This window comes from Mustela putorius, unplaced genomic scaffold (assembly GCF_011764305.1).
Source record: "Mustela putorius furo isolate JIRA1106 unplaced genomic scaffold, ASM1176430v1.1 tig00000487_pilon_pilon_pilon, whole genome shotgun sequence".
In the NCBI taxonomy this organism is placed as follows: Eukaryota; Metazoa; Chordata; class Mammalia; order Carnivora; family Mustelidae; genus Mustela; species Mustela putorius.
The window spans coordinates 8,891,220-8,918,895 of record NW_025421399.1 but is presented as its reverse complement, the minus strand read 5'-3'; the positions used below and the strand labels follow the sequence as shown (position 1 = coordinate 8,918,895).

Genomic DNA, 27,676 nt, shown 5'->3' with positions numbered 1-27,676 from the left:
TGATCTATTATCCCTATTCTTCGAAAGATGCTGCTAAAAGATGAGAAGTTCAGCCACTGACTGTGAAAAGTATTTACAAATCATTTATCTTATAAAGGACTTGTGTACAGAATATATAAAGAACCATCAAAATTCAATCAAAAGAAAATAAATATAAAATTGGAAAAATATTTAAACACTTTACCAAGAAAGATATTCAAATGACAAATACATATATGAAAAGATGTTCAACATTATTAGTTATTAGGGAAATCTATATGCAATGAAATACACCTATTAGGGTGGTTAAAATGATGTCACAAATTCAACAGTATCAAGTGCTGGTGAGGACACAGAGCAACGAGAACCCATATGTATTATATGTATTTTTTATGGAAATGCAAAATGATACCACCAGTTTGGAAAACAGTTTGGCAGCTCCTAAAGTTTAAAGATACAGTAAATATACCACTCAGCCATCCCAATCCTTGTTATTTACCTAAGTGGAATGAAAAATTTATGTTCACATAGAACCCTTATATGAATGTTTAACCACCCAAATATTTCTCCCCTGGAGAACAGACAAACTTTGGTACATTCATGCAATGGAATATTATTGGTAATAAAAAAAGATTAGGACTATCGCTACACACAAGAACATGAATGACTCTCACATTATGCTAAAGGGAAAGAAACCAGACCCAAAAGGCTACATGCTGAGTGACTCATTTATGCGATATTCCAGGAGAGGCAAATCTAATAGTCACAGAAAATAGATGGGTGGTTGCCAGGAGGTCAGAGCAAGAGGAAGGAAGTGGGATTGACAACAAAGGGTCTGGAGAAATATCTGAGGTGATGAATAGTTGTTTATCTTGACTGTGCTCATGATTGTCAAAGTTGCATAACTAAACAGCATCTGTATGTAAATTAAATCTTGAAAAAAAAATGTTTTAAAAAGAAGAGGCCTGATACAAGGAAGAGCCTGATTTATTCTGGAGTTGGTGTTAAGAAGGAGCAAGACAAGGACAGGTAACATCTTTGAATGAGGATGTTAAGTTCACCAGGTCTTCCAGGTGAAGAGAAAAAATTCATGTGAAGCCACGAAGGAAGAATGCTTCCAGCCTAATTGTGGAAAAGGGAGTCTTCTGGGGTGAGCACAGCACACAGTGTGTCTGTGGTTGAGGAGACAGTTAAAAATGGTAGAAGATGACACCACTTCATACTCATTATGATATCAATTATAAAGACAAAACAAACCAAAATCAAGAGTTGGTGATGATGTGGAGAAACTGGAAGCCCTGCACACTGCTGGTGGGAACGTAAATGATGCACCAGCTGAAAATTGCATGGAGAGTTTCTCAAAAAAGTAAAAATAGAATTACCATATGGCCCAGCAATTCCACACTGGGTGTTATACCCAAAATAATTAAAAGCAGAAGCTCAGACTGATACTTGCACACCCATATTCATAATAGAATTAGTCACAATAGCCAAAAAGTGGAAGCAACTCAAATGTCCACCGATGGGACAAATGGATAAACAGACTGTGGTATAGAAAGACAATGGAATATTATTCTTTTTTTGAAAAAAGGAAACCCTGACACAGGCTACCACATGGATAAACCTTGAGGACATAAAGCTAAGTGAAACATATCAATCACAAAAAGATAAAAACTTTGATTCCACTCACATGAGGTACCTAGAGTCATCAAATACATAGAGACAGAAGATAGAATGTTGGTTGCCAGGGACTGGGGGACAGAGAAATAGGGAATTCGTGTTTAATGGGGACAGTTCAGGTTTCACAAGATGGAAGAAGTTCTGGAGATGGTGGTGATGGTTGCACAACAATTTAAATGTACTCAATGCCTGGGACGCCTGGGTGGCTCAGTTGGTTAAATGTACTCAATGCCAATGAACCGTGGACTGAAAAATTAAATTAATTAAAATAAATGAGAAAAGAGGAAAGGTAGGCGAGGAGCAGTGGGATTATGCAAATCCTTGGCCAGAAAGCTAAGGAGCTGGGGCAACTTCACTTTGTTGTGGGCAATGGCACTTTGTAAGTTTTTAAGCAAGAGAGGGAAATGCCATTAGCTCATGCTTTACCTTGTCCAGAAGGTTCTGCCTGATTTTACCCTTTCTCTGCAGACCTCCTGGGAGTTTCTCAAGCATGCTGGCCTACAGATCTAGGCAATGGCTCTGATTTCCGTTCAGTGTAATCATAGTGTCATTTGTTTCATTATCCCTGCCCCATTAAAGGATGTCTCTTTGCAGGGAGAGGCTGTTTTGATATTACAAGTGCCTAATCCAGCCCAGCAAGGAGATTTGTTTTTTTCTTTCCTTTCCTAAAAGTAAGCTGTACTGTCCAACATGGGGCTTGAACTCATGACCCCAAGATCAAGAGTTGCATGCTCTACGGACTGAGCCAGCTTGGCAAGTCCCTGAGATATGTTTTTTAGAAAGATCCTTGTCTCAGGAACAGAGAGAGTATCTCAGTCTTACCTTCTTCTCTTTGAGGCCAGATGGTCCCGTGTCCCTCAGGGGTCTCATACTACCAGCCTGCCCTGTCTCAGGACCATGACCAACTCCTCCTTTCCTCCCTATCAGACCCTGGGCTGGATTCTCTTGGGAGAGGCGTAGTCTGAAGTCAGAGAGGCCCACATTTCCTCCTGAGCTCATTAATGTTGCAGAAGCAAAAATGAGAGCCCTGTGAGCAGGCCGAAGTCAGGTAGGCAATATTTCTGCTTTTCTTTGAAGAACAGCCTCCCTGCCCTGAGAGAAAGATAACCTGGGTCAAGGTAAGGGGCACTGGAGAACATCCCAACCTCACAGGCAGGGCTGAGGAGGGGCTGCTGACGTCACAATCACACTGCCTGGTTTCTGGTGTCAGCAAATGTAATCCCAGGACTGAAGGGCCAGCCCAGCCTTGTCTCTGTGACTCCAGTGTCTCAGGGTAGAAAGAAGAAGCAGGCTGAAGATGTCCTAGGGCTTGGGGCAGGGGGACAATATAACCAGTGGTGACTTGTACATCACCATTAGGACTATAGTGTGGTTATAATAGAGAATATTTAGAAAAACTGAATGATACCATTTAAAAATCATTTCTAATCCCATACCCCAGAGAAATGAACTAGTATATTTGCTCTTTACCCCTGTGTACACTTATCCAAGACTTCCTTTCACTTTGTCTCACATCCCAAATCAAATCTGTCAAGAAGCTGTGTTGGCTCCACCTTTAAATCTACCCAGAATCTGACCACCTCCACTGGCGCCACTCTGGTCCAAGTCCCCCTAATCTCTCCCTCAGAGTCCAGCAGTGCTCTTCTAATGGGTTTCCCACCTTTGTCCTCACACTGCCAGAATGATCTTTTCAAGTCTAAGTTGGATCATAGCATTCCTTGGCACAATACCCTAATGTACTTCCATTACTCAGAGTTAGTCCTTACAACAGCCTCAAAGGTCCTATGTGATCAGGACCCTTGGGATTCCTCAAAACTCATTTTCTACTCTCTCCCTGTCTCCTCCGTTCTCCCCACACTGGTTTCCCCACTGGTCCTTAACCCCGCCAGCCATGCTCTTGCTCGGTCTTTGCACTGGCTGTTCACTCCATCGGAAATTTCTTCCTCCAGATACTCACATGGCTAATTCAACTCCTTGTTGACCTTCTCAATGAGGCCAACCCTAATCATACTATTTAAATAGGCCCCAACTCTGGTACTCCAGAGTCTCCCTTAATCCTTTCTTTCATTTCTTATTGAGTAGCACTTAGACACTTCTTAAATAAGTGGCATGTCCACTGCTTAGTTATTATCTGTCTCTCCGGCTAGAATGTGAGCTCTGAGGAGACGGGAATATCTGTCTGTTTTGATCATCACTGTATCAAGTAATCCAGGACTGCTATACACAAAATAGGCATCAAATGCTGAAGGCATTAAGAGTGTGCCATTGCCTGCTAGCTGTCCCTTAGCATCCATTCTTCTTTTATTTCTTTAATTAATTTATTCATAAATTTTAATTCCACTATAATTAGCATACGGTGTAGTATTAGTTTTGGGTGTATGGTGGAGTGATCCAGCATTTCCATACATCCCCCAGTGCTCATCATGATGAGCGATTTCCTCAGTCTCCATGTTTCAGTCATCCCCTTGGTAACCATCAGTTTGTTCTCTATAGTTAAGAGTCTCTTTCTTGGCTGTTCTCTTTCTGTCTCTTTTTAACTTTGCTTCTTTGTTTTGTTTCTTAAAATCCACATATGAGTGAAATAATATGGTATTTGTGTTTTTCTCACTGACTTATTTCACTTAGCAGTATACTCTCCAGCTTTATCTATGTCATTGCAAATGGCAAGATTTTGTCCTTTTTTTTTTTTTTAAGATTTTATTTATTTATTTATTTATCAGAGAGAGAGAGAAAGAGAGAGAGCATAAGCAGGCAGAGTGGAGGCAGAAGCAGAGAGAGAAACAGGCTCCCCACTGAGCAAAGAACCCAATGTGGGACTCAATCCCAGGACCCTGGGATTATGACCTGAGCCGAAGGCAGTGGCTTAGCCAAGTGAGCCACCCAGGTGTCCCTTCATTCTTTTTTTATGGCTGAATAATATTCCATTGGATATATACCACATCTTCTTTCTCCATTCATCTATTGATGGGCAGTTGGGCAGCTTCTATATCTTGTTTATTGTAAATAAGCTCCTATAAACAAAGGGGTGCATATATTCCTTTGAATTCATGTTTTTGTATTTTGGGGGGAAATACCCACTAGTACAATTACTAGACCATAGGGTAGATCTATTTTTAAATTTTTGAGGAAACTTCATACTGTTTTCCATAGTGGCTACACTAGTTTGCATTTCCATCAATAGCACAAAGGGTTTTCCTTTCTCCACCATCCTGGCCAATACCTCTCGTTTCTTGTGTTTTAGATTTTAGCCATTCTGACAGGTGTGAGGTGATATTTTATTGTGGTTTTTTTTTTTTTTTGATTTGCCTTTTCCTGATGAGTGATATTGAGCATCTTTTCATGTGTCTGTTGGCCATCTGGATGTCTTCAAAGAAATGTCTTCATATCTTCTGTCCATTTTAAAATCGGATTATTTGGTTTTGGGTGTTGATTTGTGAAAGTTCTTTGCATATTTTGGATACTAACCCTTTCTTGGATGTATCATTTGCAAATATCTTCTCATATTCAGTAAGTTGTTTTTTAGTTTTGTTGATTGTTTCCTTTTCTGTGCAGAAGCTTTCTATTTTAATAATGTAGTCCCAATAATTTATGTTTGCTTTTGTTTCCCTTGCCTCAGGAAACATACCTAAAAAATGTTGCTATGGCCAACTCAGAGACATTACTGCCTCTGCTTTCTTCTAGGATTTTTATCCTTTCAGGTAAATCCACTTTTAAAAAAGATTTTAATCATTTATTTTATAAAGAGAGTGTGTGCATACTTGAGTTGGGGGAGGGGCAGAGGGAATCTCAAGCAGAATCTCAAGTAGACTCGACTTGGAGCAAGGAATCCAACACAGGGCTCAATCTCACAACCCTGAGATCACGGCCCAAGCTAAAATCATGAATCGGATGCTTAACTGACTGAGCCACTCAGGCACCCCTCAGGTCAATTTATCTTGAGTTTATTTTTGTGTATAGTGTAAAAAATGGTCCAGTTTCATTCTTTTGTCTATAGCTGACCAGTTTTCCCAACATCATTTGTTGATGAGACTTTTTCCCATTTGATATTCTTTCCTGCTTTGTCAGAGATTAACTGACCATATGATTATGAGTTTATTTCTGAGTTTTCTATTCTTTTCTTTTGCTCTATGTTCCCATTTTCTGTGCTGATACCATACTGTTTTATACAGTTTTGTAATATAACTTGAAGTCTAGAATTGTGATACCTCCAGCTTTGCTTTTCTTTTTCAAATCTACTTTGGCTATCTAGGTCTTTTTTGGTTCCATACAAATTTTAGGGTTTTTTGTTGTAGTTCTATGAAAAATGCTGTTATTTTGATAAGGATTGCATTAAATCTGCAGATTGCTTTGGGTAGTATAGATATTTTAACAATATCTGCTCTTCTAGTCCATGAGCATGGGATGTCTTTCTGTTTCTTTGAGTCCTCTCCAATTTCTTTCATCAGTGTTTTATAGTTTTTTGAGTAGAGGTGTTTGACTTCTTCAGTTACGTTTATTCTTAGGTATCTTATTTTTGTGCAATTTTAAGTGGGATTGTTATCTTAATACCTCTTCCTGCCCCTGTATAGAAATGTAACAGATTTCTGAGATTAATCTGTTCTTAGAGGGATATCTTTTTTGGGTTTTGGTATTGATATTATGCTGACCAAAAAATAGACCACTACATCAAAAGAGATGAATATTTTAAAAGCCCACAATATAGATAACTAAAGGCTTTCAGGAAAGTTATACCAATTTATATGCTCACTAATAGCATTTTGGAGTATTTATTCATATCATCTTTGGTATTTGGTATTATTAATTAAAAGTGATAGTATCACTTAAAATTATTTGTTTATTCAATACATGAAAAGTAATGTCTTGTCTTAGCATTTCCTTAATTACTCGTGAGGATGAAGAGGTATATTTACACTAACTACACTTTTTCTGTTATTTTTACTGTGTCCCATAATATATTCAATTTAGTTAAATGACCATTTTTGATTATTAATTAATTTTTTTTAAGATTTTACTTATTTGAAAGAGAAAGTGCACATGAGCAGGGAGAGGGGGCAGAGAGAGAGAGAGAGGGAAAAGCAGACTCCCAACTGAGCAGAGCGCCCGACTCAGGGCCTTCCTGAGATCATGACATGAGTGGAAGGCAGACGCCTTAACCAACTGAGCCACCCAGGCACCCCATTCAACTATTAATTTAATCCTCACAATACTGAATTAGGAAACCCCATTCCAGAGTGAGTAATTGTCTCCCTTTTACTATGAACCATGATTAGAAGGAGACTTGACTCCCAGCCCAGTGCTCTTCCAATGTGCTATGCCCTTTGGCCTTTCTGTGACATCAGGCCCTCAGTGCCTAATACCAAATGCCCATCAGCTCATCCTCTGCCCTCCCCTTCTAAAAGTCTCCAAATAAAGCAGGCAGGATTATGGATAGGGAGGCTCTGTGCCTCTTCATTCCGATCTCCTTGAGCCTCCTAACAAACAGAAAATACTTTCAATCGAAGTGCATCAAAATGTTACTGAAATGTTGGTGTGTGATAGAAAAAACATCGATCAGAAGGCTAGTCAGGATGTTAAAATAATTAGAGTCTAGTTATCTATAAGTTCAGTATTATTTTCAGAAAGGTACTCATTTAAAATATATGTAGTCAGCATTATAATGTTCAGTAATTAAATCACAGGATATATAAAGAGAAAAGATGCCTCCTTTACATAAAAAGCACCCTCCTACTTAGGGTAATCACAGAGCTTAACACTCGAGCTGGGACATGTTTAAGATTGAAAGAGGTGGAGAAATGTTTAATCATTCAGGATCCTGGGACAACAGGTGCAAACTGGGACCTTCCTAGGCAAGTTGGGATGTACACGCCCCCCCATTTATGGTAAACCAAGACAGTGCCACAAATTACTCTTTCTGTTCTCATCTGTAATCACTTCATCATTGTTGAAGATACTAATGAAATACATATTTTTTAATTTCATTTATCTTTTTAAAGATTTCATTTACTTAATTGACAGAGATCACAAGTAGGCAGAGAAGCAGGCTCCCAGCAGAGCAGAGAGCCCGATGCGGGGCTGGATCCCAGGACCCTGGAATCATGACCTGAGCTGAAGGCAGAGGCTTTAACCCACTGAGCCACCCAGGTGCCCCTCATTTTATTTTCTTCCATGTTATAAAAAAAAGATTCACTGCCAATAAGACTCCTACAGGTTTAGCCATGAAGCTGAAAGGATTGAAAGGACTGTATAATTATCAATGCTAATCTCAACTCAAACACACATACACACACACACACAATACATAACAAGAAAACTTCACAAAAACCAAAATGAACACACACATAAATTCCTTTCGCACAAATACCTACTTGTTTTATTCCGAATTCTCTCAGTTGGGATATCAATCTCCGAAGATGCCAAATAAATTGTTCTATTTTCAACAACTTCTCAAATCAAAATACCATCTTTTGCTATCCTGACCTAGAGATTTTCCTTTTATTCTAGGTAGAAATTTCTTCCCTTAAGAAAATCCCAAAGGATAAAACCAACAAGTTCTGGTGAATGGCAGAACTTCATTTACAATGGTACGATTAGAATATTAGGAAATTAGGGCAAACAAAGACAAGGGAGGGTTAATCTTATAAATTGTAAATATTTACTTTAAATATAAACAATGATTCATTTGTAATTCTAGATTTTATTTTGAAATAGCCTTAACATGGAATATACTCTTTTAATTTTCTCCAAGGAAAATATAGCTCCCTAGCCCAGGAAAACTAGACTTTGAAGTTAAGCTACTGATATGCTCTTCCAGATTGCCAGAAAATAGAAGTGCTCTTGAACATGCAGCGAAGAGGCAGAGGGAGAATTGGCAAAAGATTCTCTGGGAAACAGGGAGAGCCGCATTCAGTGGGGGGCAGCCTGCTGCCATCTGCATCCCTGATTTGCAATGAGCGTGGCAGTCCCGCCCCCTGGTTGGGGTGGTAAAAGCCCAACAGTGTAAATATCCAACATCAGCTCTTTTTGTTTAATAAAAAGACACCGCAGACATTATTCCAGTACTTCGTGGAATCACTGTGAAACAGGTGCCTCATACCCGAACCAGAAAAAGTAGGGGAGACCTGAGGATCAATGCAAAACTGTGTCTCTAAGGAACACACACTTCCTCTTGTTACGTAGGAGATATGTTAACTGCTTTAACTAAAATATTTGGTTTGTGCTGCTTTGTCGATATTGTCCAAATGACAAAAAAGTCTAGCTCTGGTGTGAAACAAGACACAGTTCCCATTCACCACTTCAAGAAGGTTTTCGATGCAGGTACTTTGAAGACTATTTGAAAATTCTAAGCCTTCATATAAAAGAACACCAATTCATCACGTTCAAATTATTTACACACCCACGGTTTTCTAAGTTGCCATTTTTGCATGGTGTTTTTTGTAAATTAATTTACTGTTATGTTTAGAAGTATCATTGTGATCCATTATATTAAGCTGCAGCCAGAGGAAAATGCCAACTTGAAGACCAACATTTGTGAAATACTGTAAAATTTAGAGTGGATGTTGTTTGTCAATCAATTTTTATAAGTCTGAACTGTTTGAGGATAATATTTAATTTAAAAATTTGAGGATATAAAACTTCATATTTTTAGCAAAGGAAAAAGTCAGGGAAAAGATCAAAGCAAAGGGACCAGAGTTGAGATTAGAATTCCATTTTAAGCCAAAATGACAACGTCTTCATAAGTTAATATTAATCCTTTAATTATAAATTTCAAAGGTTTAAGTAGTTTCTATGACCTTAGCTTTGAATAATTATGCCATATGGAGCTTTTCTTAAATTTGAAAAAGATGCTGAGTTGTTGCTCAAAGCCTTTTAATGACTTCAGGCTGGCAGAATTCCAGTATGATCCTTCAGACACTATTAAAATTACAGACCAGGAACCCAAGCTGGCAAATGCTATGTCAATTTCACAAGTGCTTTTTACTTAGTATAGTGAGTACGGTGCGAAAAATGTTTAATGTGTTCCTATATTTTTAAATATTTAGTTTTTAGTATATTTTCAAACAGTGAAGCTTAAAACAACTACTTATAATAGAGAATTCACAAAGGAAATGATGGACAGATTACACTAACTACAAGTAAGATCTTTTGTATAAAGTTAAATGATAAAATGAAACAGCAAGCACCAAAAATATTTGCCACAAGGCTAAGAATTTTTTCATCCTGCAAGGTGATGAGAATAACATCAGGAGACTAAGAGAAGACAAACTGTCAAAGAGTGGGAATAGGCAATTCTCAGAAAATGAAATACACACATGAATCTATTTTAAGTGTTTGAGTTAACTCCTTAAGATGCAAATTAAAAATAAAACTTTTTTTTACTAAAAATTAAAGGTAAGTATTAATGGTAAGGACTGGCTAGATAAAACATATTCTGTTACAGAACAATATAAATTAGCACAACCAATCTGACCCTGTAATTCTACTGGGATCTTAACCTAAGACAAAAACAATGGAAGTGTTGACAAAAATTTATATATAAAGATGTTCATCTCTGTGTCAATGTAGGCAATTTTTTAAAAAAGCTAAATGTTTAAAAATAAGAGAAAACTACACTCTATTATGCTGCATCCATAAAATGGAGTATCATGAAACAATGAAAACTATATTTTCAAAGAATCTCCAATGACCTTGGAATATACTTAGCATGACTTTTAAAAAAGCAAAAGACTACACTGTTTATTAAGTGTGATCTCGGTCCTCTAAAGTCACATAATGTGCTATTTTACATGCACACTAAATTATCACTAGGTTATCACTACCTGGGGGTAATAATAGGAAATTTTACATTTCTCTATTTCCTATATTTTCTCAAATAGCCTCTTATTTCAAGAAGGGTTATTTTAAAAATAACCCAATACGTTTCTGAAACAATGGTAAATTGTAAATACCAAAGTTTTAACCAGACTTCTGAAAATGACTCACTACCCTCACTTAGTAATTGTTTGTAATTTGTCAAAAGCTCATGTTTTTCAGGGACTTTGTTTCAATTTGGTTTGAAAAGATTTCAAAAGGCTAGAAAAGAAGCTTTCACTTTGCAAATGTCAATCACAGACTCTCTCAGATTCTCTAGATCAAGTCTTCTCACCTGGTGGAGGATTTCATGCTTCTCTTAAAGCCACTGCAGATGGCAGCAGGTCTGGAGCTGCTGCTGACAGAGACCCAGGTAGGGTCTGGACTCGGGGATTCCTTCACAACCTCAAGGTTGTAAGTGCCACTGACAAAACCCAGACCCACCGGGAATGTTTCATTTGGATTATTTATTATTCTGGTGTTATTTTCCTCTCCTCTTTGAACCTCGATTTTATACTTAACGAAAGAAAATTAATTCATAAACCCCTCAATTCTGACAGGATTTTGAGCTGCTGGCAAATATTTTAGTCTTCTGATTTAAACATGATAAAACATTAAGCCTTTTCTAAAATACAGTGGAAGAATTCAAGCAGCATGCACAATGACACACCAGGCAGCAATGAGATTATCTTACCAGTTCACAAGTGTTAAATCAGATTTTCAGGTTAAGAACTCTACTGATGTGTGCACAAAAATATAAAACTCTGTCTGAAAAAACCTTTGATGCTATACATTTAACTTGCTAAGTAACAAGGAGGAAATTACAACACTAAAGAAATGAAGATATGACTATAGAGAGGTATTTTGCCCCATCTAAAGAATTTAGAATGGGTTGAAGTCAAACGTGGATGAATCAAAACCAATGTCTTATTTATTCATATTACCATGTACATGGCTAGACTGATTTTCTCAGTTCACCATCATTCTTTCATTTTCTCAATATTTATGAATGGCTACTTTGTGGGAGGTGCCACATGGGATTCTGCACTTTAGAAATAAGCATTTCAAAAGGACTGCTTTCAAGGGACTCCTGGTCTTCCTGCAGTTAGAAATGCTCAACTCCTTTTACCAGTTGAGTAAAAACACGTATCAACTGGAAACAGAAATCCCTCTTCATGTCAGGAGCCCACCACTTGTATTTTATCATATGGACCTTGGGATTGGTTAATTCCACCAACTCAACCAAAACCAAACTCACGGCACTAAACATTAGCTTAGTCAATGCTCTTGTCCCTTTCCCCAGACTCTCCTTTTGCCCACAAGTCCCTATGTTCTCATGAAGTCTGCCAGCACCGTTAACCATGGCAGCTAAAGTTCTACCATGATAAAATCCCTTTCTCTCTTCTTATGCTACTTCTGTCCTCAGTTCAATTCAAGAGCATTTCATTCTTCCAGACTCATGCTGCCATCCTCCCGCCTCGACCGGCAGAATCCCAGTTCTACCTCGGCAAATGCACTTACTCCTGCTTCCTTCCAGCCACATTCTAGCCATTGGCCCAGCATGAAGCCAGGCTATGTTGTTGGTCCTGGAACTCCTTACTCTGAAACTCCTGCTATTTTCTATTAGAAACACAGATGATATCAGATAGAAGCTCTCTGCAAGTCTCGCCGCAGAACCACCTTGTATATCTGCCAGTCCTCTCCTTTCTTCCTTCCTCCTTGAAAGTCATGGCTCCCATCATTCACTTACTTAGTATGTACTAGGAGGGCACCTACCATGTGCCGAGTTTTCTCAACACTAGCAGTACAGAAGTGAGCAAGGCAGACAAGGTCCTCGTGATGGAGCAGATATGCTAATGGGGGGATGGGGGGGTGGGGGGTGGGTATGAATAGAAAATAAACAATCAGAAAAATGAAAAGATGATTCCAGATGGTGAGATGAGCTATGAAGACAACGGGACCAGTGAAGGTGGTAGAGCTGGGCATGACTCTACAGAGAGAGGTCAGGGAGGAACACTGAACAGTATGGAGTGAGGAGGAGGAGGATGGCCGCAGGAAATCTAGGGGAAGAACATCCCAGACAGAGGGGTGGTGGGTGTAAAGACCTGGAGGAAGGAGAGCGTGAGGCCTACTCCAGGAACAGGCTGAGGTCTCCTGTGGCTGGATCCTGTGGCCAAGGGGCAAGGGTGTGCCTGTGCTGGTCTTTCATCCAGACCCTTCTGTCTCAGCAAGCTCTCAGGTGTCCGTGGGTCTCGGCATCACTAAGCTCTTCCTCTCCACTGGTCCCTTCTTGTGTATTGCAAGACATTCTCAGCCTAAAGTATACTCCTTTGGAATGACACTTTCCTTTTAATATCAGATTTTCTGAAACAATAGAGTATTCACAAAGCTCCATGGTCTCATTTATCCATGATCGTGTTTCTGTTCATGCTCTCCTTTTCAGGGCTCTGTCCAAGATTATCCGTGACTTCTCACTTTCAAATCCCAGGACTTTTCCTCCTCCCTCATCCTTCCTGATTTTCTGTCACATTCTTGAAAATCCATCTTTCCAAATAGTCTCTTCCTTTGTTTCCATGAAAACTCATTTTTCTCAGATTCCTCTTACCTTGAAGACCCTTCTTTGACTATTTCATCTCCAAACTCTTCAACATAGTTCTTTCTTCACAGTTGTCTGTTTTCCTCCTGTGTCTCTCTCTTGAACAGGCCCTCTCTGTGGGTGATCCCCACAGCTGTCTACTCGAGTCCTGCCTTCTCTTATGATTACCCACAAACGTTCCTTCCACAGCAAGTGAACAGCCCAGCTGGGTGAAGTGGAGGCACTTCAAAGTCAAAAAGTTCATAATGGTACCTACCTTCTTCCTCCCCAAACCAGACGTCTCCCACTTTCCCAGTTTATTAAGGGTTGGGTGATACTTCACAAGTCTAATCAATGCCATCTCTGAGATGATTCTCAAACATGTCCCCTTTAGCCCTCTGTCATGCTATGCTCTCACCACGTTCCTGCACCTTGAACATGCCCTCAGGGACCTCCTGCTTACCTTAATCTGGTCCCTGCCAACTACTCCTACAGCAAGGGCATCTGAACAACATGGACAGAAAGATTTTCCTAAGAATCACTTGAATTGTGACATTCAGTGCTAAAAACTTTCAGCAGCTCCTCACTGTTTACCCAACAAAGCTAAAATACTATGACAGCTTTGGAAACTCTCTGTGATCCCAAGCTACCTTTTAGCTTAACTACTAACCTTTCCCCTTGATTAACCTCCATGCCGTGCTTGTAAACGCCTTTGCTTGCTCTTGCTGGTGTTATTTCTTGGGCTTAGAATGTTATCTTGCATGTCTACTGGTCAAAATCCTAGTAAAAGTGACATCTCGTCCAGTTAATTTTTCCTGATTTCATTAACAGAAATAATTTCCCCCAATTCACACTCCACCTTGCATTACAGTTATTTTCGTATGTGTGTATGTCTTGATGTCACTGTAATTTTATGATCTCCTTGAGGACTGTGCCTTTTTTCCCTTTTTCTTATATATCCTCATAGTGTCTGGGATAATGCCTTTCAGGGTTATAGAAGATCTCCCAGAAATGTTTGCCAAATAAATTACTAATGGTTTCTAATATTTTTTATTACCTATAACCTGATAATTAGTTATAACACATATAAACCTATACTTGAAAAGGTTCATCTTCTACTAAAAAGAAACATTTGGAATGTGAATATATAATGCAAGACAATTAAGGCCAAGCTTGTATGTTTTATAAGTCTGGTTTTGGTATGCCCGATTTTCTTATCATTGTGCACTGGTATGTGTGTCATTTAAGAACATTTATTCTGAAATACCTCGAACTGTTGGCAGAGACAAAGGGACCCAAGGCTAGGTGTTTGTAAGAGTCACCAGAGAGAGGAGAGCCTGAGTGGCTCAGTCAGTTAAGCATCCAGCACTTGATCTCACCTAGGGCCATGATCTCTGGGTCACGGGAAGGAGCCCCACATCAGGCTCTTCGCTCAGGGGAGAGTCTGCTGGTCTCCCTCTGCCTTTGCCTCTCCCCCTGCTCATGAACTCGCTCTCAAATAAATAAATCTTAAAAAAAAAAAAAAAAGAATCTCTAGGGAGGATACAAAAACATCCCTTTCACTCCCTATCCATCTCACTGATGTGCTATTGTCAGAGGGGTAAAACTTCTCTAAACTATTGGAATTTCTCTAATTCCCGAAACTTTCCATATTTTAAGATCAAAACATTCTTCTTTTGCATTACTTTGATGGAATTACCCCCAACAGCCTCATATAGATGTATAAAAGGCATCTCAACTGGAACACGGCCCCACAGGCCCCACCTACTGTTCTGACCAGTTTCCTTCGGCCACCAGTAGGCGGAGTCCATTGGGCCACCGGCTCCAGCAAGTCACCTCGGCTTCACCCTTGACTGTTCAACAGCGTGCCCCTCTTTCTCTCTTCCACCCCACATCTGAACCAACAGCGGTCACTGTCAGCTCCACCTTCAGAGCCTACCCTGAATTTTATCAGTTTCTACCCTTTGCTGCTGCTGCCCAGGCCTGAGCCTCTGTCATCTTGTCCAAGTGCCCACAATGGCCTTTTAACTAGTCTCCCTACTTCCTTCTTTGCCCTCAATTCAGTCTGTCCTCAGCATGCACGGAGAGATCCTACTCTAATGTGAATCAACACATGCCAGTCCTCTGCTCAAAAACTGTGAAGTCTTACGCCAGAGAGCCAAACCCTCTCAAGGGCCCTCACAGACCCACAGGACATAGGTCCACCCCCCGAGGTTTCTTCCCTGACCTCATCACAACCTTCTCCTCCTCTTCCTCCTCCTTGGTCACTATTTCTGGCCATATCAGCCTCCATGCTATTCCTCCGACAAGCCAGGCTCACTTCTGCCTCTTTAGAGTCTAGTTCCTATTTATTTCTGGGTTCAGCCAAGGGCAACATCTGCTGAAGTCTGAGTCTCAAATAACTTAAGATGCTATAAAAGAAGCACCTTAGACTCACAATCCATGTAAAACCAAGAGAGCAGTGCCTAGAAAGGTGGTGTGCGCTCCATGAAGGCGTAACAGTTAAAGATGAAGAAGAAAAGGTTGAAAAAAAGGTAAGCAGAATTGAAAGACTCTTCGATTACCCTTTCCAAGTTTCTTAATCTCAAGATTAGACTGGTCTTAAGGAACTCAAGAGGAAATTTACAGTTGTTATTGTTAATACACATTTATTACACAATTACAATGTTCCCACCTTTCCAGAACATTGCAAGAACAAATATTTGAGATTATGCCTGGAAAATCATTTGATTCAAAATGTGTAAACCTTATATTGACATATATTTCAAAAATATGTAATTTTCAAGAAACTTTCCTTATTTCAGATTAAGTAATCAGATTAGTAATCTGGAATTATGTCATCATTTATGTTACAAAAGACTGTAAAATCTAGAAATGACTATTAGGAAACCAAAAAAGATATGGAAAAAGATATGGAACCTAGTCTTAACCTAGGAAAACTTGGAGCTACAGCTCAAGTATCCCTATTCAGTGCAATATTGGACAGTATTCTACATTGCTGTATAACAATGTACGTTTAATCACTACGGAATGGGATATTCCATACTATCCTTTCCATGAACGTCAAGGGAAAATAGGAAACCTAACTCTCTGGATGATTTTTGTGGTGCTTAAACATAGAGCAAGACACTTAAATGGCTCCGTTGAAGAGTTGTTAGGTTTCAGGAGCAGCTCTATGTTCACCACTTTGTAGAGATTAAATGCGAGGGTGGCAGCAGTGGGGCCCGATCATAGGTTTCAGTGGTCTGCACAAATCCAGCTGGAGAGCTTACCTTTTCCAGCGTCACCTCGGTCTCCGCAGCATGAGTCTTTTTCAGCTCCATCTTCATCTTTTCTGACTCAGCCTTCAGTTTGTAGACAGCAGTCTCGTGGTCCCTTGCAGCCCTCTGCTTCTCCTCTTCGCGAAGAAGACCGAGCTCTATCAGCTGCTGCTTCCGCTGAGAATTCACGTGAATCAGCTCTTCTCTCAGCTTGTGCACTTGGGCCTCCATGTCAGCAATAACCTTGTTTTTAAAGATGGGAAAATGGGCAGAGGATATGAATAGGAAAATTGTCAAAGAAGAATTGCCAAAGGTTAACAAACATACAAGTTCACTCCTCCCTCCCTCCCTCCCCCTTCCTGCCCTCCTCCACTTATTCCCCCATCCCATGCCATTCCCTCCTGGCTTAGAGGTAAATTCTACCTAACACCTTTTTCCCATAGACAACATGTTTAGTTTCATTTGTCTCAAATATCTATGTAAGTGGAACGTCACATGTATTCTTCTGCAACTTGCTTTTTCAAATATTCAATGTTATGTTCCTAAGATTCATCTAGTGCTTGCTATGGTATCTTTGGTTTTATGTCATTGATACTGGCTCTTAATTCATGATGTCAAGCATTCTACATTTTTGGGTTTATTTTATATTCCTCCTCCTGATTTCTTCTTTTTAGTATTCAGCTCATTTATTTTTATACTTTCTTCTTTTCTGATTTATGAACTTAAGAATATGTACTCCTCCAACTTTTACATATGTTTAATCTCTCAAGTGTAGATTTTCATGATCCTTTAGGTCAAAACATTTTTTAACTTCCTTCATTATTTTCTGTTTTGACTTATAAACAATTTAGAAGCAGGTTTCTTAATTCCCAAACATATGGGGCATATTAGTTTCCTGAGGATCCCATAACAAGTACCATGAACTGGGTGGCTTAATGCAACAGACATCTACTCTCTCATGGTTCTAGAGATGAGTAGTCTGAGATCAAGGTGCTGGCAGGGTTGATTCCTTCTGGAGGTCCGAGAGGGACTCTGGCCCATGGCTCCCTTCTACCTTCTGATGGCGGCTGACAATCCACAGTGTTCCCTGATTTCTAGACACATAGGTCCAATTTTTCCTCTTCTTTCACGTACACAGGTCATCTTGGGCCTTTAGGATGTAATAAATGCCTTTATAAAATGGAACTGGTGCCTTTTCAAAAGAAACTCAAGAGATTCCTTGCTCCTTCTACCATGTGAGGACTCAGCGAGAAGGTGCTACTACTGAGCCAGGAAGAGGGTCCTCATCAGAACACAACCGTGCTGATGCCTTGATCTCTGACGTCCCAGCCTCAGAACTGGGACAAATGAATTTCTGTTATTTAGAAGCCACCCAGCCTGCGGTATTTTGTTGTAGAAGCCTGAACAGACTAAGACACGTACTCCAAGAAAAAGAGACATGCAAAGATTTTATCTAAATTCAGTCTGATAAGAAAGCCTTCGTTTTTATCACATACTATATTGTATCAAAGCAGTAAGAATTTTTTATAGGGAATGACATTTATTGTATTTTATTAATTTACTGTTATTGTATACTTCACCTCTAATTTTCACTATGATTAAAATAAAGTTATATCCCAAAGTTGCATGGTCATAATGTCTTTATAAAAAAATAAAAAATTAACCAAAAAAAGTTAGCTTTCCAAAACCACTGACTCCACCCCAAATTGAATTTCAGTCTTTGACAATGTATATACAAATATATTTTTTTAAGATTTTATTTATTTATTTGAGAGAGAGACAGTGAGAGAGAGCATGGGTGAGGAGAAGGTCAGAGAGAGAAGCAGACTCCTCGTGGAGCTAGGAGCCCGATGCGGGACTCAATCCCAGGACCCTGGGATCATGACCTGAGCCGAAGGCAGTCGTCCAACCAACTGAGCCACCCAGGCGTCCCTGTACATACAAATATTTTTAATGATATAATCACTGTTTAGATACTGTTCTACCTTTTCCTATACCTAACTTTACATCTTCATTCCCATTTTTTAGTGTATTTGTCACTTTAGTGGCTCTTTGATACTTCATCATTGCAACTCATTGTAATTTACTTAATCATTATTCTTGGATATTGGTCTTATTTTCAGTTAGTCATTATTACATATGAAACATCTATGAATAAATTACACTGGTATTTTGCTTTTAGGTTATATTATCAAAATTTTTTGGTTAAAAGATAAGAAAAACTTTCTAATTTTCTTTCCAAATTGCTCTACAGAAACACTGGATCCATTTCCAATGTGAACAACAGTGGGTATGTGAACCTGTCTTTCCACACCCTTGCCACTGCTTTACTTCATAATTTTGTATATTTTTATTAGTTGACTAGGAATGTGATGATAACTTAAGGAAGGCATTTTAAATTGCTGGCACACTGATATACATTGGCTGTAGTCCAAAGATGGTTTTCAAATAGAAAAATTATACTGAAAAATGAATCAACTAATTATGGAAGAAATAAACATTAAATGAAAGAACTTAATGCCGAAGATTTCCCTAGGGTATTTAATATTTCAGTCCTTAGCATGTGCTGATAACTAAAGTGATGGAACTGCCAAGATCAATCTGGAATAGATGTGTTCAATTTTCTTTAATATTATAAATAGTGACCTAGAAAGCTTCATCTATTTGACTGATATAAAAGAGCAGAGACACACTATAAGGACAACTTCTAATTAAGCTGATTTCAATTACAAGTTAAGAACTACAGACCAGAAAACATGGAAGCAACCCAGACGTCCATTGACAAGATAAATGGATAAGCAAAATAGAGTCTCTATATACAAAGCAATATTATTCAACCAAAAAAGGGGAAAATCTGCCTTATGTCACAACATGGGTAAGCCTTGAGGACATTATGCTAAGTGAAATAAGGCACTCACCAAAACACAAATGCTGTTGATTTTACTTACATGAGATACTTTGGGTAGTCAAAATCATTAAGACGGAAAATGGCACGGTGGTTGCCAGGGGCTGGAGGGAAGATGGGGGATTACTAGTTCATGGGCGCAGAGTTTCAGTTTTACAAGATAGAGTTCTGGGGATGAATGTGCTGATGGGTGCACAAAAATGTCTATGTATTTAATACCACATCAGGCTGTGCACTTAAAAATGGCTAAAATGGTAAATTTTATGATATGTATATTTTACTACAATAAAAAAACAATTTACAAAAAACCACAAGAACACCAAACATACACACCAATTTCCTTAGAAAGCTAATGACTCTGAAACCACTCTGAGTCTGACAATTCTGGCAAAAGAAGTGAGAGGTTGAAACACCTTGTAAATGATTGTGGATTGCCAGGATTATCATCAAAGTAGCCCCAAACAAAATTCAAAAATACACTTTATGAAAGCAAAATGTATCTAAAAGTTGATAGCATGTTCATGGTTAAGAAAGAATCATTTGGACTATTTTGAAAATGGAAAAATTATTCTTTAGGTACTCTTGGAATAAAGACACATTAATAAGTTATTGATGTATTAGGTTACCTTTGTATATTCACAGAAAGTTTATGAGTAATTACTACCAAAGTATGAAATATTTCCAATATGCTACTCTTTATTTTATAATTATATATAATTCATTATTTGTTAGGATCTATGATGTGGAAGCCACCATAAATGACTTCTAGAAGAAAAAAATTCTCTAAAGAGTTCAGATTGTAATATATAAAATATATAAGCTACACACACTTGTACAGACACAAGCCATGAAGCCACAAAGGAAGACAAAGTACCATAAAAGTTCAAAAGACAGAACAGTTACTTTGAGCTAGGAAGAATTCTGGAAAACTGAATAAAACGGAATGCATCTGAGATGTACCTTAAGAGATAGTACCATTTGGGGAAAGGGATGAATATAGGATATTTCAAGCAGAAAGAATGAGCTGCATGGAAGAAAAACAGAGCATCAAAAAGGAATAGGGGAAATTCAGAAAACAGACATTTTTGCAGACATTGAAGATATTAAACTACAAGGGCTGAAAAGCAAGGCACTGGAGAACCAGTAAGATACTTGGATACTGGAGAGTTGTATGTGGGGATAGTATGCAAAGAAATACCCCTGAATTTCTATTAAGAAAGACTAATGTGGAGGTAGTATATATATAATGGGTTAGAGACACCAGAGATGGGAAGGCCAGCAGACAGGAATGGATGGGAATACAATCTGAGAAGTAGAATTAAGAGGGCTAAACAACTGCATGTTGTAGTTGTCCTTGTTGAAGGCAAAGAAGAGACAGGAATATTCGTGATTTAGGATAGTTACTTCAGGCAGTTTGGCAGATTAGATATTGGAGAGGCCCTCATGAGATGAAACAACTAGTTCTGTATAAAACACAATGTTTAAAAAAAAATACAATGTTTTCTTTCTTTGCTCACAGGAAGTAAGAGAAAAATCCAAAGAGAAAAACCAAAAGAAAACAAAAAATCACATATGTAAACTACATTTGCCAAAAATAGGATAATGAGCAGTAAGCATGCCCAAAAGACAAGGTATCTTTGAGGACAAATGTCTTTATTAGCATTGTAGCTTCAGGGGCAAGGAATATGGGAGTTGAACATGATTCCACAGAATTAGGTCACAGAGCCCGGAATAGGACTAAAGTGGTTCCAGGTCCATAGTGTTATTTACTCTTGCCTGAAACTAAAACAAATTCCCTCTGGAGAAAAGCTTCTTCAGTTTAATGTCTCTAAGTTTTCCATAAATTAGGATAAATAGAAAATGAGCTCATAATAAAAAAATTACTAAACCCAGAAAAAAACCACCATTGGTATGAGTTAGCAAAAATGGATTCCCACTAGCAAGTACTTCAAATATGAGAATTATCAGAAAAATAAGATAAAATAACATGCATTAAATATTTTAAACAGCAAAAGATGAAATCACAAAACGATTTCAGAAGACATTAAGCAAAAATTACCAGATTTGAGAAAAAAACAAACATAATTTCCAAAAATAAGGTTTTTGAATAAAAGAATAGATGTGTGAAGGCAGTTTAAACATAGCAGAAGCAAAAAGTTATGAAAGAGAAGAGAGATCCTAATAAGTTACTCAATACAGCATGTTAATATTAGAAGATAATGGCTATAAGTGAGATGTTGAAAGCTATGAAAGTTGAAATAAAAATACCTAATATATCTTTAGAGTTCCAGAAGGAGGGGACAGAGACAATAGGGAGGATATGCAAAAATGACTGGGAATTTTCCAGAACTGGGGAAAAGCAAGAATCCATAGAAACATTAAGCAGAATAAACACAGAAAATGAAGAAAAGAAGGAAAGAGCTCCACATCTGTATACTAGATAATGAAATGGCAGAACACAAAAGACAAAGAGAAAAACTTAAAAAGCAGGCAAAGAATACATTCAGTCAATGACATCCCAGGAGCAACAGGTACACTAAGCACCCAGATTTTGGGTTCTAGTACCATTCCCCAACAAAAGGAACCAGTGGCCCCTGGACAAATGGCTGATTCTAAGAATGGAAATACATAAGCAAGGAAACACATAAGGTGAATCAGAACATCTTCTGTACTAGCGAGTGTTCATTCACTAAGGAAGTGTTCATTGCTGAGAGAATATGAAATATAGGAACCAACTGATATAGGAACCAACTGAAAGACCTCCCAATGGCCAAAGCTGGAAGAATTTGAGAAAAAAAGGACTGGAATATATTCCAAAGAACAAAATATATATTCATTAGTACATACTCATATAAATAAATGATGTATTAAATTAATAAGATGAGGGAGAATAAACAAATCTTCCTTGCAGAAGAATTCCAAATTACAGTGAAAGGCATTTTACAAATTCCAAATGGGTACTCTTCAAAACTGTCAAGGTCTTCAAAAGTAAGGAAAATCGGACAAACTATCATAGCAGAGGAGACCAAGAAGAGATGACAAGTAAATGTAATGTGATAACCTAGATGAGATCCTGGAACAAGAAAATGACATTAGGTAAAAATAAACTTAATGATGATATATCAATATTGGTACATAATTGCAAACAATGTATCATACTAATATAAGATATTAATAACAGGGTAAACTGGGTGCAAGGGATATGAGAGCTCTTTGTAGTATCCTCTTGATTTCTCTATAAATCTAAAAGTGTTTTTAAAATACAGTCTATTTTAAAAATAAGGGTAAGAAAGATATATAGAAAAAAGTGGGAAAGATGAAAAAAAGGTCTTTTAATAATTACAAAAGTGTAAATGTACCAAAGTAACTACTTAAAAGAGTGTGATAGTTCAGATTTTTTAAAACAAATTAAAATTTACCCTTTTTTAAATGAGACATACTGAAGACATAAAGAAACTGAAGCTAAGGAAATGAAAAAATTAGGCCAGTAAAATATTAAACAAAGATACTCTCAAAATAGAGTATCATTAAATAATTATTTTTAAAAATTTCATTCATCAGATACATCTAAACTACATACATGTGATCAAACAGGCTCAAATTATATATACAACAAATTTAATGGTACTACAGGGGAAAATGGAAAAATCTGCCATTCTAGAAAGAGATTTCATCTCTCTCTTTCTCTCTCAGGAAACCATGAAACCTAAGTGTCAACATATTGCAAAAACAGTGATGGTATAAAACAGAAAAAAAAAAAATCTTCAACAAGAATTCAATTAAATTAGGAACCATGACAAAAATAGTAACAGCAAAACTAAAATAATTCCCCATATACTTCAAAATTTTAAACATATACTTTAAATAATTCATGGTTCAGGGTGCCGGTATGGCTCAGTTGGTTAAGTATCCAACTCTTGATTTTGACTCAGATCATGATCTCGGAGCCGTGAGATCAAGTCCTGCAATGGGCTCTCTCTGTGCTGGGCATGGAGCTTGCTTAAGATTCTCTCTCTCCCTCTCTCTCTGTCCCTCTTCACCACACTTTCTCTCTTAAATAACCAACCAACCAACCTATGGTTCAAAATGAAATTAACTTTAAAAACTTAGAATTGATCTCCGGAAGAAGACACAAGACTTTTTTTTTTTTTTTTACATTTGTACTGTTTTAAATGGTTATGAGGGAGTTAGTATAACAATCAGGGAAGCATGGGAGATACTTTACTATATCTATTTTTGTGACTTTTAAATTGATTGATGCTAACATATTTCTTAATAAAAATAAATTCTTAACATTTAAATAAAAATTCTCAGAAATGATTGATTATGAAAATATTCTTTATCAAATCCTGAAGGATGAAACGAAAGTGAAGGAAATATGTAGCCACAACATGCTATTTATTTTTAAAAGTTTAATTGTTAAGAAAAAAGGCCGATTAAAGAAATTAACAAGATAAAACAATTTCTGGTAAGACTGATGAAGGAAACAAGAAAGAAGGCATAAATAAACAATATCCAGGCTGAAAATAGAGCTGTGGCATTATTACCTATAAAAAGGAGATAATGATTAATACTAAAATTTAAAAAAATACGACAGATCTATCACAGATTAAAAAGATAAGATCACACCATAAAATATTATGTAAACAACTGGAGAACCAAGGTGAAACAAATTCCTAGGAAAATATAGACTGCCAAAAATAAGAAAGCAAATAAAACAATCTAACAAGCAAATTGAAAGAATAGTGAAAAATCTTCCTACAAAGAAAACACCAAGCTTAGATAATTTCCAGGTGAGTTCTAAAAAAATTTCCCAGAAGATAGATCATTCTAGTCTTTTACAATCTCTTGCAGAGGACAGAGAAACGTACTCTCAAACTATTTCAGAAGTCATAATATTGATACCAAAGGATGTCAAGAATAGGAAGAGAAATAAAAATTATATGCCAACTCATTCATGAACACAGACATAAAATCCTAAATAAATTATTAGCAAACCAAGACTGTTAATGTATACAAATAAAATATGTATCTGCTGTGTTGTAGAGAATGCAAGGGAATTTTAACATTTCTCAAAATCTATAAATGCCAATAAATATCAAATTTAAATGGAAAGGAAAAATTCAAAAACTATAAAAATTTACCAAAACTGGCTTTAAAAATTGGAAAATGTGAATCGTCCTGTAACTATTAGAAAAATTAAAATAGTAGTCAAAAATCTTCCCAGAAATGAAATATCAACCCCAGATGGCTCTACTGGCCAGTTCCACCAAATTATTAAGAAACAAATAATTCACTCTTACATTAGTTCTTTCAGGGAATAGAAAAAATGTTACTTAGCAACTCAATTTGTGAGGCTAGCATAATATCAATTAAAACACATGTCTAAAAAGGAAAATTTCAGGTTGCTCTCAACAATCATTAGCAAATTGAAGCCAGCAATAATACATCATTTAAAAATGTATGGGACATAATGTTAGTGTGATGGTAAAAAAAAAAAAAAAGCTTATGATATGATTTATTCTATTAATGTGTTAAAGGAAAAAAGGCCTTATGGTTATCACAATAAATAGAAAAACATTCAAGAAAAGTCCATGACAGAAACTCTTGGCCATATAGGAATCCAGGAGACCACTGTTAATGAGATAAAAGGTATTTACCAAAAGTTCAGCAAATTTTATTCATTATTTATTGTGAAACTACTGCCTTTAAAATCAGAAAGAAGAAAAATATGCCTACTTGTATTTGTAAGTATTTAACAAAAAAAAAATGAAAACAAACTGTCTTGAGTCATGATTGTCTACAGAGAAAATGCAAAATGAATGTAAAAATTATTAGAAATAGTAAGAGAGTTTAGAAAGGTGTTTGAACTAAAGATCCAAGTTTAAAAATTGTTTGCAGTGTTTATACACCAGCAAAAAAATTATGGACACCATGTATAACTATAACAAATATAAGGTTCTCAGAAACAAGTCTACCAAAAGATGTGCAAAACTTTCAAGGAAAAATCATAAGCCTTTTTGAAAGACATTAAAGAAGATCTAAATAAGTCAGAGATAGATCAGGGTGATGGAAAGTCTCTCCATCAGTTCTCTTAGATTGATCTATAGCATTAATGCAAGTCCAATTAAAATTTCAACAAAAGCTTCCAAAAAACTTGACAAGCTGAATCTGAAATGCACAGGATGAGCCCAGTACCATGATACGCCTAAAGAACAACTGGTGTGACATTCTGTACCACATGTCAGGCCTAAAATAACGTCACTGAAATGAATACAGTGCAGTATAATCATAAAGAATAGAAACATCCTGATTCATGGAACATAACAGTGAACCTAGAAACAAGGTCACATTGGACGGAGCTGGTATTGCCCTTTAGTGGGGCAATGATGAATCCGTTTAAAATGGTCCAAAGTCAAGAAGCTATTCATATGGGAAAGAATGAAATCCGATCCCTATCTTATACAACAGACAAAAATCAATTCTCTCTACTCCTAGATATGTACCCAAGAGAAGTAAAATATATCTCTGCAGAAATGCTTGTAGGTGAATGTTCATAGCAGCATTATTCACAACAGCAAAAAGTAGAAACAGTCAAATTGCCCATCAACTGATGAATGAACAAATAAAATATAGTATAGACAAACAATGGAATATTATTCAGTAAAAAAAAAAAAAAGGAATGGAGAACTAATATGGGCTATGACACGAATGAAACCTTGAAAACCTTGAATGAAAGAAGCCAGTCACAAAAGACAACACATTTTATGATTCTACTCATAAAAAACAGCCGGAACAAGCAAATCTGGGGGGACAGAATTTAGATTAGTAGCTGCCCCGGGTTGGAGTGTTGTGGGGAAAATGGAGTGGCTGACTGTTGCCTTTTTTTGGAAGGAGGTGATAAAATATTCCAAAATCACTGGGGTGATAGTTGCACAACTCTGTGAACCATACTGGAACCCACTCAGTTGTACACTTTAAATAGGTGAATTGTATGAATTGTATGTAAGTTATATACTAATAAGGCTAATATTCTAAAAATCAACGCAGAGTGGATCAGAGACCAAATGTGAAAGATCATAATTTAAAAAATACCAGGGAGGGCTTTTTTACTTCGAGATAAGGAAGGATTTCTTAAACATAACTCTAAAGGCAAGAAGTTGAAAAGATTGGTAAGTTAGACTATAGTATAATTAAGAACCTCTATTTATCAAAAGACACCATATAAAGATAATGAAAAAATAAATAAAAACCTTAAAAAAGGAGATTTCTAACCTAATTAATGAGAGAGCAGTATCCAGAATTTGTGAAGCATACCAATAAATAAAGAGAAATAGAAATAATTCTCTCTTATAGAAATGAGAAAAAGGCATGACTTAGGAACTTCATAAAAGGAAACATTTTAATAGTAAACACATGAAAAGGTGCCTAACCTTAGGAGTCATCAGAAAATGCAGTATGATTTTAAAATCACTGTATTTGCAAAAATTAAGAAGTCTGATACTACCAAGTGTTGGCAAGGATGTCTATCAATGGCACTCTTCACATGATGAGTGTGTGAGGTGACAAAACACTATTTTAAGTTAATTTAGCACTATCTAGAAAAGGTGAAAATTTTCATAAGCTATGTCCCAACATTTTGTAGAGAAACTCATCTACATGCATACCAGGGACATGCCCAAGAATGCACATAGTGGAGTTTTTAAAACTATGTAACTAGAGGTGACTCAACTGTGTATCACAGTTAATTGACTTGCCATATGGGATATTATTATATCCAGAGAAATGAACAAACTATAGCTGCACACAAGAGAATGAATGAATCTTCAAAATAAACTACTGAAAAATTCAAATTATAGATTACCTAAACTTGGCAACCATTTTTGTGAAGTTCAAAAATAAGCAAAAGCAAACAACATATTGTTTAGGGAACAGATTTGTGATAAAGCTATCCTGAAAAAAACATTCAGTAACTATCAATACACAATTAAGGCCACAGGTTGCTTCTGGGGCAGATACCCGGAGCTTGGGAGAGGAAGGAGCATCTGGTTAGAGACAATGGTTTTAGCAGCGTTCTAATTCTTAACGTGGGTGGTCAGTTCGTGAGGTTCATTTTGTTTGCATGCATTAGTATTTAAGTATTATTTATGACATATATTCTTTTTATGTATAAGACACAATAAAACAAAACTTTAAAAAAATAATGCAGATGTTTTATACCTAAGTGGCAAAGAGAATGCTTCTAATATGGAATAATTTCTTAAAATTTAATACATCATTTTTAATAAAGTCTGTATTATGCAAATGCATAATCCTATAACAATTTTTCCTTTTACTTTGGATTTTCACAGGGGACCCTTGATTTCGTGTATGTCTTTGAATATCACATTACTTCATTATTTTTTACCTTTATTACATAAAAATGTTTAA

At 37.0% G+C, this 27,676-nt stretch overlaps 1 protein-coding gene across 7 annotated transcripts in view; it reads right to left on the bottom strand.

Annotated features, from left to right (window-relative positions):
* The window catches only part of CEP112 (centrosomal protein 112), a 408,382-nt gene that overhangs the window by 137,133 nt on the left and 243,573 nt on the right, over positions 1 to 27,676 (bottom strand). For all 7 annotated transcript variants that reach the window (XM_013054507.2, XM_013054504.2, XM_045080931.1 and 4 more), the window contains one exon: positions 16,354 to 16,584. In XM_013054507.2, the coding sequence (XP_012909961.1) occupies positions 16,354 to 16,584 (231 nt within the window). The remainder of the gene's footprint in view (positions 1 to 16,353; positions 16,585 to 27,676) is intronic.